The sequence below is a fragment of the Centroberyx affinis genome, unplaced genomic scaffold (genome assembly GCF_046629955.1).
Source record: "Centroberyx affinis isolate AG114_WGS23_722 - 3 ecotype Tasmania unplaced genomic scaffold, CSIRO-AGI_Caff_v1 ptg001762l_1, whole genome shotgun sequence".
In the NCBI taxonomy this organism is placed as follows: domain Eukaryota; kingdom Metazoa; phylum Chordata; class Actinopteri; order Beryciformes; family Berycidae; genus Centroberyx; species Centroberyx affinis.
Genome location: NW_027280161.1, coordinates 293250 through 306440, shown reverse-complemented (window position 1 = coordinate 306440; position 13191 = coordinate 293250). Strand labels below are relative to the sequence as shown.

Below are 13191 nucleotides of genomic sequence, written 5' to 3'. Positions count from 1 at the left end.
CTAAGTCTACTACCACACCAACTGCACCTACTACTACAACTGAAGAGCCAACCACAACCACCACTGTTGTGACAACAACCACTTCAGCGCATACACCAACAGGCAGCACTACAACTAAGTCTACTACCACACCAACTGCACCTCCTACTACAACTGAAGAGCCAACCACAACCTCTACTGTTGTGACAACAACCACTTCACCGCATACACCAACAGGCAGCACTACAACTAAGTCTACTACCACACCAACTGCACCTCCTACTACAACTGAAGAGCCAACTACAACCACTACTGTTGTGACAACAACCACTTCACCGCATACACCAACAGGCAGCACTACAACTAAGTCTACTTCCACACCAACTGCACCTCCTACTACAACTGAAGAGCCAACCACAACCACTACTGTTGTGACAACAACCACTTCACCGCATACACCAACAGGCAGCACTACAACTAAGTCTACTACCACACCAACTGCACCTCCTACTACAACTGAAGAGCCAACCACAGCCACTTCACCGCATACACCAACAGGTAGCACTACAACTAAGTCCACTACCAGACCAACTGCACCTCCTACAACAACTGAAGAGCCAACCACAACCACTACTGTTGTGACAACAACCACTTCACCGCATACACCAACAGGCAGCACTACAACTAAGTCTACTACCACACCAACTGCACCTCCTACTACAACTGAAGAGCCAACCACAACCACTACTTTTGTGACAACAACCACTTCACCGCATACACCAACAGGCAGCACTACAACTAAGTCTACTACCACACCAACTGCACCTACTACTACAACTGAAGAGCCAACCACAACCACCACTGTTGTGACAACAACCACTTCAGCGCATACACCAACAGGCAGCACTACAACTAAGTCTACTACCACACCAACTGCACCTCCTACTACAACTGAAGAGCCAACCACAACCTCTACTGTTGTGACAACAACCACTTCACCGCATACACCAACAGGCAGCACTACAACTAAGTCTACTACCACACCAACTGCACCTCCTACTACAACTGAAGAGCCAACTACAACCACTACTGTTGTGACAACAACCACTTCACCGCATACACCAACAGGCAGCACTACAACTAAGTCTACTTCCACACCAACTGCACCTCCTACTACAACTGAAGAGCCAACCACAACCACTACTGTTGTGACAACAACCACTTCAGCGCATACACCAACAGGCAGCACTACAACTAAGTCTACTACCACACCAACTGCACCTCCTACTACAACTGAAGAGCCAACTACAACCACTACTGTTGTGACAACAACCACTTCACCGCATACACCAACAGGCAGCACTACAACTAAGTCTACTACCACACCAACTGCACCTCCTACTACAACTGAAGAGCCAACCACAACCACTACTGTTGTGACAACAACCACTTCACCGCATACACCAACAGGCAGCACTACAACTAAGTCTACTACCACACCAACTGCACCTCCTACTACAACTGAAGAGCCAACCACAACCACTACTGTTGTGACAACAACCACTTCACCGCATACACCAACAGGCAGCACTACAACTAAGTCTACTACCACACCAACTGCACCTCCTACTACAACTGAAGAGCCAACCACAACCACTACTGTTGTGACAACAACCACTTCACCGCATACACCAACAGGCAGCACTACAACTAAGTCTACTACCACACCAACTGCACCTCCTAATACAACTGAAGAGCCAACTACAACCACTACTGTTGTGACAACAACCACTTCACCGCATACACCAACAGGCAGCACTACAACTAAGTCTACTACCACACCAACTGCACCTCCTACTACAACTGAAGAGCCAACCACAACCACTACTGTTGTGACAACAACCACTTCACCGCATACACCAACAGGCAGCACTACAACTAAGTCTACTACCACACCAACTGCACCTCCTACTACAACTGAAGAGCCAACCATAACCACTACTGTTGTGACAACAACCACTTCACCGCATACACCAACAGGCAGCACTACAACTAAGTCTACTACCACACCAACTGCACCTCCTACTACAACTGAAGAGCCAACCACAACCACTACTGTTGTGACAACAACCACTTCACCGCATACACCAACAGGCAGCACTACAACTAAGTCTACTACCACACCAACTGCACCTCCTACTACAACTGAAGAGCCAACCACAACCACTACTGTTGTGACAACAACCACTTCACCGCATATACCAACAGGCAGCACTACAACTAAGTCTACTACCACACCAACTGCACCTCCTACTACAACTGAAGAGCCAACCACAACCACTACTGTTGTGACAACAACCACTTCACCGCATACACCAACAGGCAGCACTACAACTAAGTCTACTACCACACCAACTGCACCTCCTACTACAACTGAAGAGCCAACCACAACCACTACTGTTGTGACAACAACCACTTCACCGCATACACCAACAGGCAGCACTACAACTAAGTCTACTACCACACCAACTGCACCTCCTACTACAACTGAAGAGCCAACCACAACCACTACTGTTGTGACAACAACCACTTCACCGCATACACCAACAGGCAGCACTACAACTAAGTCTACTACCACACCAACTGCACCTACTACTACAACTGAAGAGCCAACCACAACCACCACTGTTGTGACAACAACCACTTCAGCGCATACACCAACAGGCAGCACTACAACTAAGTCTACTACCACACCAACTGCACCTCCTACTACAACTGAAGAGCCAACCACAACCTCTACTGTTGTGACAACAACCACTTCACCGCATACACCAACAGGCAGCACTACAACTAAGTCTACTACCACACCAACTGCACCTCCTACTACAACTGAAGAGCCAACTACAACCACTACTGTTGTGACAACAACCACTTCACCGCATACACCAACAGGCAGCACTACAACTAAGTCTACTACCACACCAACTGCACCTCCTACTACAACTGAAGAGCCAACCACAACCACTACTGTTGTGACAACAACCACTTCACCGCATACACCAACAGGCAGCACTACAACTAAGTCTACTACCACACCAACTGCACCTCCTACTACAACTGAAGAGCCAACCACAACCACTACTGTTGTGACAACAACCACTTCACCGCATACACCAACAGGCAGCACTACAACTAAGTCTACTACCACACCAACTGCACCTCCTTCTACAACTGAAGAGCCAACCACAACCACTACTGTTGTGACAACAACCACTTCACCGCATACACCAACAGGCAGCACTACAACTAAGTCTACTACCACACCAACTGCACCTCCTACTACAACTGAAGAGCCAACCACAACCACTACTGTTGTGACAACAACCACTTCACCGCATACACCAACAGGCAGCACTACAACTAAGTCTACTACCACACCAACTGCACCTCCTACTACAACTGAAGAGCCAACCACAACCACTACTGTTGTGACAACAACCACTTCACCGCATACACCAACAGGCAGCACTACAACTAAGTCTACTACCACACCAACTGCACCTCCTACTACAACTGAAGAGCCAACCACAACCACTACTGTTGTGACAACAACCACTTCACCGCATACACCAACAGGCAGCACTACAACTAAGTCTACTACCACACCAACTGCACCTCCTACTACAACTGAAGAGCCAACCACAACCACTACTGTTGTGACAACAACCACTTCACCGCATACACCAACAGGCAGCACTACAACTAAGTCTACTACCACACCAACTGCACCTCCTACTACAACTGAAGAGCCAACCACAACCGCTACTGTTGTGACAACAACCACTTCACCGCATACACCAACAGGCAGCACTACAACTAAGTCTACTACCACACCAACTGCACCTCCTACTACAACTGAAGAGCCAACCACAACCACTACTGTTGTGACAACAACCACTTCACCGCATACACCAACAGGCAGCACTACAACTAAGTCTACTACCACACCAACTGCACCTCCTACTACAACTGAAGAGCCAACCACAACCACTACTGTTGTGACAACAACCACTTCACCGCATACACCAACAGGCAGCACTACAACTAAGTCTACTACCACACCAACTGCACCTCCTACTACAACTGAAGAGCCAACTACAACCACTACTGTTGTGACAACAACCACTTCACCGCATACACCAACAGGGAGCACTACAACTAAGTCTACTACCACACCAACTGCACCTCCTACTACAACTGAAGAGCCAACCACAACCACTACTGTTGTGACAACAACCACTTCACCGCATACACCAACAGGCAGCACTACAACTAAGTCTACTACCACACCAACTGCACCTCCTACTACAACTGAAGAGCCAACCACAACCACTTCACCGCATACACCAACAGGTAGCACTACAACTAAGTCCACTACCACACCAACTGCACCTCCTACTACAACTGAAGAGCCAACCACAACCACTACTGTTGTGACAACAACCACTTCACCGCATACACCAACAGGCAGCACTACACCCAAGTCTACTACCACACCAACTGCACCTCCTACTACAACTGAAGAGCCAACCACAACCGCTACTGTTGTGACAACAACCACTTCACCGCATACACCAACAGGCAGCACTACAACTAAGTCTACTACCACACCAACTGCACCTCCTACTACAACTGAAGAGCCAACCACAACCACTACTGTTGTGACAACAACCACTTCACCGCATACACCAACAGGCAGCACTACAACTAAGTCTACTACCACACCAACTGCACCTCCTACTACAACTGAAGAGCCAACCACAACCACTACTGTTGTGACAACAACCACTTCACCGCATACACCAACAGGCAGCACTACAACTAAGTCTACTACCACACCAACTGCACCTCCTACTACAACTGAAGAGCCAACTACAACCACTACTGTTGTGACAACAACCACTTCACCGCATACACCAACAGGGAGCACTACAACTAAGTCTACTACCACACCAACTGCACCTCCTACTACAACTGAAGAGCCAACCACAACCACTACTGTTGTGACAACAACCACTTCACCGCATACACCAACAGGCAGCACTACAACTAAGTCTACTACCACACCAACTGCACCTCCTACTACAACTGAAGAGCCAACCACAACCACTTCACCGCATACACCAACAGGTAGCACTACAACTAAGTCCACTACCACACCAACTGCACCTCCTACTACAACTGAAGAGCCAACCACAACCACTACTGTTGTGACAACAACCACTTCACCGCATACACCAACAGGCAGCACTACACCCAAGTCTACTACCACACCAACTGCACCTCCTACAACAACTGAAGAGCCAATTACTGTTTCCACAGCTTCAACAACATTTTCAGTTGTCACTAGTGGCCCTTTTATCACTGGCAGTACTACTACACCATTAACAACTACAACTGCACCCCCTACTACAACTAAGGAGGCAACATCGACCCCTATTGTGGTGACAACGGCTACATCACCCCCTAGCACATCATCTCCACAGACAACCACCAATGAGATTTCATCAACAACTAGACAAGCCAGTACAGTATCAACTACAACACCTTTTACATCTGGAACTACAGAATGCTTCTGTATAATTGATGGCAAACATTTTCGACCAGGTAAGAAGGAATTATAGATTTTATATATTGCACATTCCAATTATCAAATTCAGTTTAAAGCTTGCATAGTTTTCTATGAGCAGCTAGTCAGTGTGGTTGTCGCACCGATGCAATGTAGTAGTAGATGTCAATTAGGATGTTAAATTACAGTGATGTGACTGCTTGGAGTCTTTTTTATGGCTGTATTATATAGATGTTATTATGATTTATGTTTGTCACTGCACTACTGTTTAATAGAGCTTAGCTTGAGTCTGAGTAGCCATATGAGGTCTCATGTTTTTAAGGTTTACCACTGATTAATTCCTCACCTTTTTCTCAACTTCAGGGGAGACAATATTTGACATGAAACCCATTGGATCAGGTGTATGTCTCACTATGATATGTTCTGACATTTGCGAGATTCACAACAAGACTAACCCTTGCCCTACCACACCCACACCCACACCCACACCCACAACCACACGTAGACCTGGACCCAGCTGCTCAGAATGGGATGCAGTGGTAAGAACCTTCACATATCCAGCCTATAGAAATGTGGACTCTTTTATATTATACTTAAATATATTTTATAACACAGTGTGTGTTTAAAGCTTAACATTTCTTGTGCAAAATACTTAACAGTGCTGACTTTCCCCTATTTTTTCTTTCACATCAGCAAAATGAGACCTTCTGGTTGTGCAACTGCACCATGGCCAGATGCATTGAGCACAATACAATTGAAATAATTCCATATGAATGTCCACCCCTTGAGAACATCACTTGTACCAATGGAAAGAAACCAGTTCTTGTGTATGATGAGAACTACTGTTGTCAACATTACGTTTGCGACTGTGAGTTAGTCTGTGGCTGAAGAGATGCACGGCAATGCCCATTTCTCCACTTTCAGTTAGTCATTATAACAAATAATAGTTGACCATGTAAGACTTTTTTGTTTCTTTACAGGTGTATGTGAAGGCTGGGGAGACCCCCATTATATAACATTTGATGGACGCTTCTACAGTTATCAGGGAAACTGTACTTACACCTTAATGGAAGAGATTACATCAAAATACTACTTAAAGATGTATATTGACAATGTCTTCTGTGATCCCACTGAAGATGTATCTTGTCCTCGATCTATCATTGTATCCTTTGGATCAGAAGTTATTACACTCAAGAATCATAACCTCATTGGAGCAGCTCATTTGGAGGTAAAATGTGTTCATATTCATTGTTGGGGTCATGTGAATATCTTCCTCATAAACTGAGTACATTAAATAAATGACTGCTGTGAAAGTAGAGGTCACCTATTTGACCAGCAGTGATTGATATTTTCTTTTTGTCAAAAATTGTATTCTTTGTGTTATTTAGGCTCTCAAAGATGGAGTAAGCCTGAAACTACCCTATTCACATCATGGCATAAAGATCGTAACCTCTGGCATTACAATGGTTTTGGAGATTCCTCACCTACAAGTGGTAGTTACATTTGGAGTAACTGGCTTTAGTGTCACCCTTCCATTTAGACTCTTCGGCAAAAACACACAGGGCCACTGTGGTAAGAATTTCTCATTCCAATGGCCATGTTGGCAAATAATTTGTGAAGTTGGAGAGTAATGTTATTATATTATGTTATTTATCTATGATGTTAGGAACATGCAGCAACAACCAGGCTGATGACTGCATGTTGCCTAACGGCCAGCTGGTGGAAAGTTGCGCTGTAATGGCCGACTATTGGCCTGCAAAACACATATACCAGCCCAATTGCCATATACCAACTGTGCTCCCCACCAACACACCTGTACCTCCAACAACACCATGCCAGCCAGACTCCATATGTGATCTGCTTAAGAGCAGGTAGACATTTCCTAACCCACTGTGCTAGTTCACTTACATCTGCATAACTTCAACAACATACAGTATTACATTTTAATAACTGTTCCATTTTGTAAGAAAATTAACAATGTTATTTGTGGTACCTTTTATAACCCAATTTAAATGTAATGGATTTGATATGGGTTTTACTTCCACAGTGTATTTGAGGCATGCCATCCATTTGTCCTTCATGACAAATTCTACGAAGGTTGTGTTTTTGATAGCTGCCATGTGGTTAACCCAGCAGTGCAGTGCACAAGCTTGCAGACTTATGCTGCTGCCTGTGCTCAGGCTGGGGTTTGCCTGCACTGGAGGAACCACACCACACTGTGTGGTAAGCCACCCCTCATTATTTTACTGCAAAGACTGATCAGGAAGGGCCATTCGTGTTTTTATATTTGCTGCATTTAGCACATATTAAACAGGTTATTGTAGGTTTTATTATACAGGTAATGTTTATTTTCTAAATTGTACGGGTCAAATTGACTGAGTTCCACTCTTCCCTAACAGCCAGTGGCTGCCCGTCAGACAAAATTTACAAGCCATGTGGTCCTGCAGAGCAGCCAACCTGTGAAGACAAGTAGGTTTCAAGTGTATTAACTATACAGTATATTTAACACATCAGTATTTCCTTTGATATGGGTAATAGTGCATAATCAATGTTCAGATTTATCTTGTTAACAATGCCTCAAATAGAGTACTAAAAAGTAGAGTAGAATGTAGTGCATTGAATCAACTCAGTTCAAGAGAAATGACAGGAGCAATGTTAAATGTGTTTTTAATTGATTGAATATTACAGTCCTAATGAATCCATCATGAACATCACTACTGAGGGCTGCTTCTGTCCTGATGGTATGAAGCTCTTCAACAAAGAATCCGGCATATGTGTTGACAAGTGTGGTAAGTGTGACTTGTTTGCGCAAGTCAGTCTCATGATTAAGCTAATATATATGATATTATATGATAACATCATGTCAATCATGCAGTCCTAAAATAGTGCTTGTTTTCATATAGGATGTCTTGGTCCTGATGGCAACCCACGTGAGGTGAGCTGAGTCTTCTGCTATTTGTGCAACCTTAAAATCCCCACGTATGTTGTTCACTTGGAGCAATATTTACACTGAGAGAATTAAGTCACTATTACGGTTCCTTCTTTCAGTTTAATGAGAGGTTTGAGCACAACTGCCAAAACTGCATCTGCGAAGAGTCTACTAAGTCTGTGACTTGCAAGCCCAAGGTGTGCCCAGCACCACCAGTACTGAACTGCACCAATCCAGGGTTCATCCTTGTCAACCAAACTAATCCATCAGACCGTTGCTGTTCCACTTATGTTTGCCGTAAGAGACACCTCATTGATGCAAATTTTTCTGTTTCGTTTTCTGAATGTAATTCATTGATGCTGATTCTTGAAGATGGCTCATAAATACTCACTATGATTTTTTAATCACCTTCATATCCCCAGAATGTAACAGCAACACTTGTCCAGCGATCAACATGAAATGTCAGATTGGATATATACCAGTAGTCACTGTTCCTGAGGGAAAATGTTGCCCAGAGAATACATGTGGTAAGCCTGTGATTTGACATTTACAATTCATATCATAATATATAATGACAACAGTGGCATCCTCTCTGGATTTCCATTGACTTGGGTCATGTCTCTCTCCTAGAGCCTAAAAGAGTTTGTGTCCACGAAGACGTGGAATACAAGGTAAGTGAAGAATGTGAATGTCTGAATAATTAAAATCTATCACTTCTATCATTTAATGATATCCACTGCACCACTGTGGTTACAAGGACCAGTATGGACAGATTTCTTCTATGTACTTGCTATAGCCTGGTGCTTCAGTTCCCGTAAAGGCATGTCACAATTGCACCTGTACCAGGGAGGTGGACCCCAAGACTGGTCTGTTCAAAATACTCTGTGAGTTACAGCAATGTAAAGACAACTGTGAAATGGTAAGAAAAATAAATTATTATCCCTAGTCATGCTTCAATTAAAATGGTTTGTTTTTTTCCATGCTGTGTATACCATGAGAGTAACATTGCAAAACTGTGCTCTTATATATGAGTGAGGCTTCAGCAACTCAACTCTTCCATTTTCTCAGGGACATGAGTATGTCGAGACTGATTCAGATGAATGCTGTGGGAAATGTGTACAGACCCACTGTGTTCTCAATGTCAATGGGACCAAGCATCTGTTGACGGTAAGCTGGACATCATCTATGTTGGCAGTGACTCAATATGGTGAAGCTTATAATGGCTCACTGTTTTCTCTCTCTGTGTGTGTGTGTGTGTGTGTGTGTGTGTGTGTGTGTGTGTGTGTGTGTACATCATTCTGCCTGCCAATCCAGCAAGGACAAACCTGGTCACCACCTGAGGATAAGTGTGAGCATTACACCTGTGTTAAGAACGGTGACACTTTCACAATCATCAGTTCAAAAATTCTCTGCCCACCATTCCAGCAGAGCGACTGCCAGCCTGTAAGTATTGCTTATAATAAAATACTTAACATAATCTGGATTTGACTAGAATACATTTAATGTAATATATCTGTAGAGTGAAATTTAAAGATAGCACTACTGTTATTATGTCAAATTGGTATTCTGTCACGAAACAAACTCCATTATCACTTTTGAATGTGGTTTTGAAATGGTATGCATTTGCCTCCTTAGGATACAATTCAGACAGCTGCAGATGGCTGTTGTAAAGTTTGTGAGTATGACACATTTTTAGCTGCTAGCATAAGTCACTCTGTCGTCTGGCCCCCAGAATTTGAAAGATCTTTACTGTGCATAGTGCCATTGTGGGACACAGCTATAAAGACTCTATGAGCCTAACTACAGTATCACTTTGAGTTTAGCTCAGTTGGTAAAGCATAAGTTTGCCACACCAGAGGTGCTGGGCTCAGTCAAGTTAGCACTACCATTTTTTCATGCATGCTTCCCCCAAAACGCCAAGCTGGTCACAGTTATTTTCCTTTGGGTAAAAGGTAATTAAAACAAGCTAATGGTGTATCTCTTCCAAAAAGGTGTGGAGAGGGAAAAGGCCTGCAAGTTAAAATCCATGAAAACCCACATTAACCACAACAGCTGCCAGTCTATCCAAGAAGTAGACATGCCATATTGTGAAGGGTCCTGCAACACTTTCACCAAGTAAGAGTGATATCACTAATATTTCTTCATTCATTCATTCAAGTCACACAATGTGGAAATGTTAAAAATGTTTTGTTATAGTTTGTGAACAGTTCAAGGCTACCAATTAACTCTACCTCTGTCCATTGCTCTCTTCAGATACTCTAAAATGGCAGCCGCTATGCAGCATTCTTGCTCCTGCTGCCAGGAGTCGCGCTCCAGCAACCACACTGTTGACTTGCTCTGTCTGAATGGAGAGGTGGTGCCATACACATACATCCATGTGGAGGCGTGTAGCTGTAGACACACAGACTGCAGCAACGCTGCTGGACGACCCGCCCGCAAGAGGCGCAGCCTCCCACTGGTCTAACTGAAACTCGCTATCGTCACATCGATGGATGCATGGAGAATAGATACCTGCTTCCCACAGTTCCCTTATTGTTATTTTGTTACTCCTAGACATTGATTGTCAATGTAGAGAAAATATTTAGCATTTAAAAAACTGCAACTCTGTCCATGTTTTTGTCTCTTTCATTTTAGTGCATCAATTCACCTTGTGTTGTGGTAGCATGTTTTGTCATTGGTTGAGAGTTTAATTACTACTAGAACAGAACAGAATGCTGTATCGTCCACAGTGGGAAATTTGCTTTGTGCACTGGAACTTAAAGGAAAAATCCATTCTAAAACACTTTGACACTGCTAAGAAACATTGGCCATGTACCTTGCATTTCTGGACCCATTTTGTTGTTTGGATTTGATTAGCAATATGTCTGCCTTTCATGAACCCTGACTGAGTAACAGAGATTATTTCTACTAAAAAAGGTTTAATTCTTTTAGCATAGAGCGAGGCTAACAGTTTTTAGTCTGAATTTAACAGGATTATTGATTGTCTACATTTTTTCTCCACGCCAAATAAATAGGCAGAATTTTTCTCACCAAATTCAATCTATTTGGCCCTTGAGCTTACAAATGCCCTTCTAGAGTTCCTAACTCCTCCTGTAATATATACCGATTTACGGTGTCTTCTTCATTTAGGCGTGTAGTATTCAAAATATCATTTATCCATTTTAAAATATCAATATTTCTATTGCACTTAGTTTTTGAGTACTCTCTAAACCCTCAACATTCAAATTTAAACAAGTTAAAAATAAATTTAAAAGACATTTTTGGAAGAATCGATAGCATTTGGATTTGAAATCAGCAGGGGTCGCCATTCTCAAAGGAAACTATATGGAAAGATTATTCACAGTGAAAATCATTAAGATGGTAGATGGGAATTGCTGGTTGTATATGATTAATTTAGCCAATACATTTTAGTGAATGTACAAATTGTAGATCTTCAAATTCAGTACTTTTTGATGACTTGGAGGAAAAAGTTTTATTCTTGTTAACAGAATGTATTGATGTTAAGTCTTGAGAGATTTTAATACAACTCCAAATGACCCCATAAGAAATTGTACCATGGTACTTGTACTAAGGTACCCATACCTGTACTAAAGTAATTTTGACAGTACATAGCACAGCTGCCGTGCTATATTAGATTTTTTTTCCATTGTTTGTACCATGGTTCTTTCTATAATCTCCATAACCAAGTTATTAGTTACCACAGAGAAGTACAACATACACAAATGTCAAATTAATAGGCTAATCGACATTTTTTATTGCCCAAATCCAGAATAACTAAGGACAACAAATAATGGTGCACTATTATATTGAAGTATACCGAACCTTATAGGGACCCATGAATATCCAAAATCTTTTAAAGATTTCTATATAAACAACAATTTTGATAGTACTATAATATCAATATAATAGTTAAATTGCAATGTTAAATCAATGCATTATCTCTAAAGATGTATAAATATTGAAAACAAATAACTTAAGAAAAAACTTAAGATGTTCACCATAACTAGTCAACAATAGATAAAGTGACAGCCAGCAGCTGGATGACAGGTTTTGAGCACAACTGCAAAACTGCATCTGTGAAGAGTCTACTAAGGCTGTGACTTGCAAGCCCAAGGTGTGCCCAGCACCACCAGTACTGAACTGCACCAACCCAGGGTTCATCCTTGTCAACCAAACTAATCCATCAGACCCTTGCTGTTGTTTGTTGTAAGAGACACCACATTGATACAAATGTTTCTATTTGGTTTTATGAATGTAATTTCTTTCTTGAAGACTGCTCAAAAATACTATCACAAGTCCCAAGTCACTCAAGTCTTGAGGCACAAGTCTCAAGTGAAGTCCCAAGTCTAAATGTAGATTACGTCAAGTCAGAACAAATACAGTCCAGTATCAATTAATTTCTTGGAGAAAACTTCAGTGTAATATCATTTTAATAGGATAAAATACTTGGTAAGAGCATCATGAGTTTGATTTCGATAATCAGTCACCTCAATAAATTCAATCATTCCATACAAATTCAGAAAGTCGTCTGTTGGGACAAATCTCTTAATAACTTTCACTCTAAGTCATTTACACAAACACAAGATCTTTTGTCAAGACTTTTAAACTATTAAAACTGTGACTCGAGTCTGACTTGAGTACACGTCACGTGACT

General features: G+C 42.4%; 1 protein-coding gene across 1 annotated transcript in view; it reads left to right on the top strand.

The window, feature by feature from the left end:
* Positions 1 to 11137, top strand: part of muc2.1 (mucin 2.1) — a 31013-nt gene extending 19876 nt beyond the window's left edge. Inside the window, exons 29-47 of the mRNA XM_071529066.1 lie at positions 5343 to 5646; positions 5972 to 6147; positions 6302 to 6476; positions 6589 to 6836; positions 6997 to 7180; positions 7275 to 7479; positions 7656 to 7831; positions 8008 to 8077; positions 8297 to 8397; positions 8512 to 8543; positions 8657 to 8834; positions 8960 to 9064; positions 9168 to 9208; positions 9334 to 9456; positions 9606 to 9704; positions 9852 to 9980; positions 10173 to 10212; positions 10529 to 10652; positions 10791 to 11137. Of these exons, the coding sequence (XP_071385167.1) occupies positions 5343 to 5646; positions 5972 to 6147; positions 6302 to 6476; positions 6589 to 6836; positions 6997 to 7180; positions 7275 to 7479; positions 7656 to 7831; positions 8008 to 8077; positions 8297 to 8397; positions 8512 to 8543; positions 8657 to 8834; positions 8960 to 9064; positions 9168 to 9208; positions 9334 to 9456; positions 9606 to 9704; positions 9852 to 9980; positions 10173 to 10212; positions 10529 to 10652; positions 10791 to 11001 (2721 nt within the window). The 3' untranslated portion in view covers positions 11002 to 11137. The remainder of the gene's footprint in view (positions 1 to 5342; positions 5647 to 5971; positions 6148 to 6301; positions 6477 to 6588; positions 6837 to 6996; positions 7181 to 7274; positions 7480 to 7655; positions 7832 to 8007; positions 8078 to 8296; positions 8398 to 8511; positions 8544 to 8656; positions 8835 to 8959; positions 9065 to 9167; positions 9209 to 9333; positions 9457 to 9605; positions 9705 to 9851; positions 9981 to 10172; positions 10213 to 10528; positions 10653 to 10790) is intronic.
* Positions 11138 to 13191: the final 2054 nt, after the last annotated feature.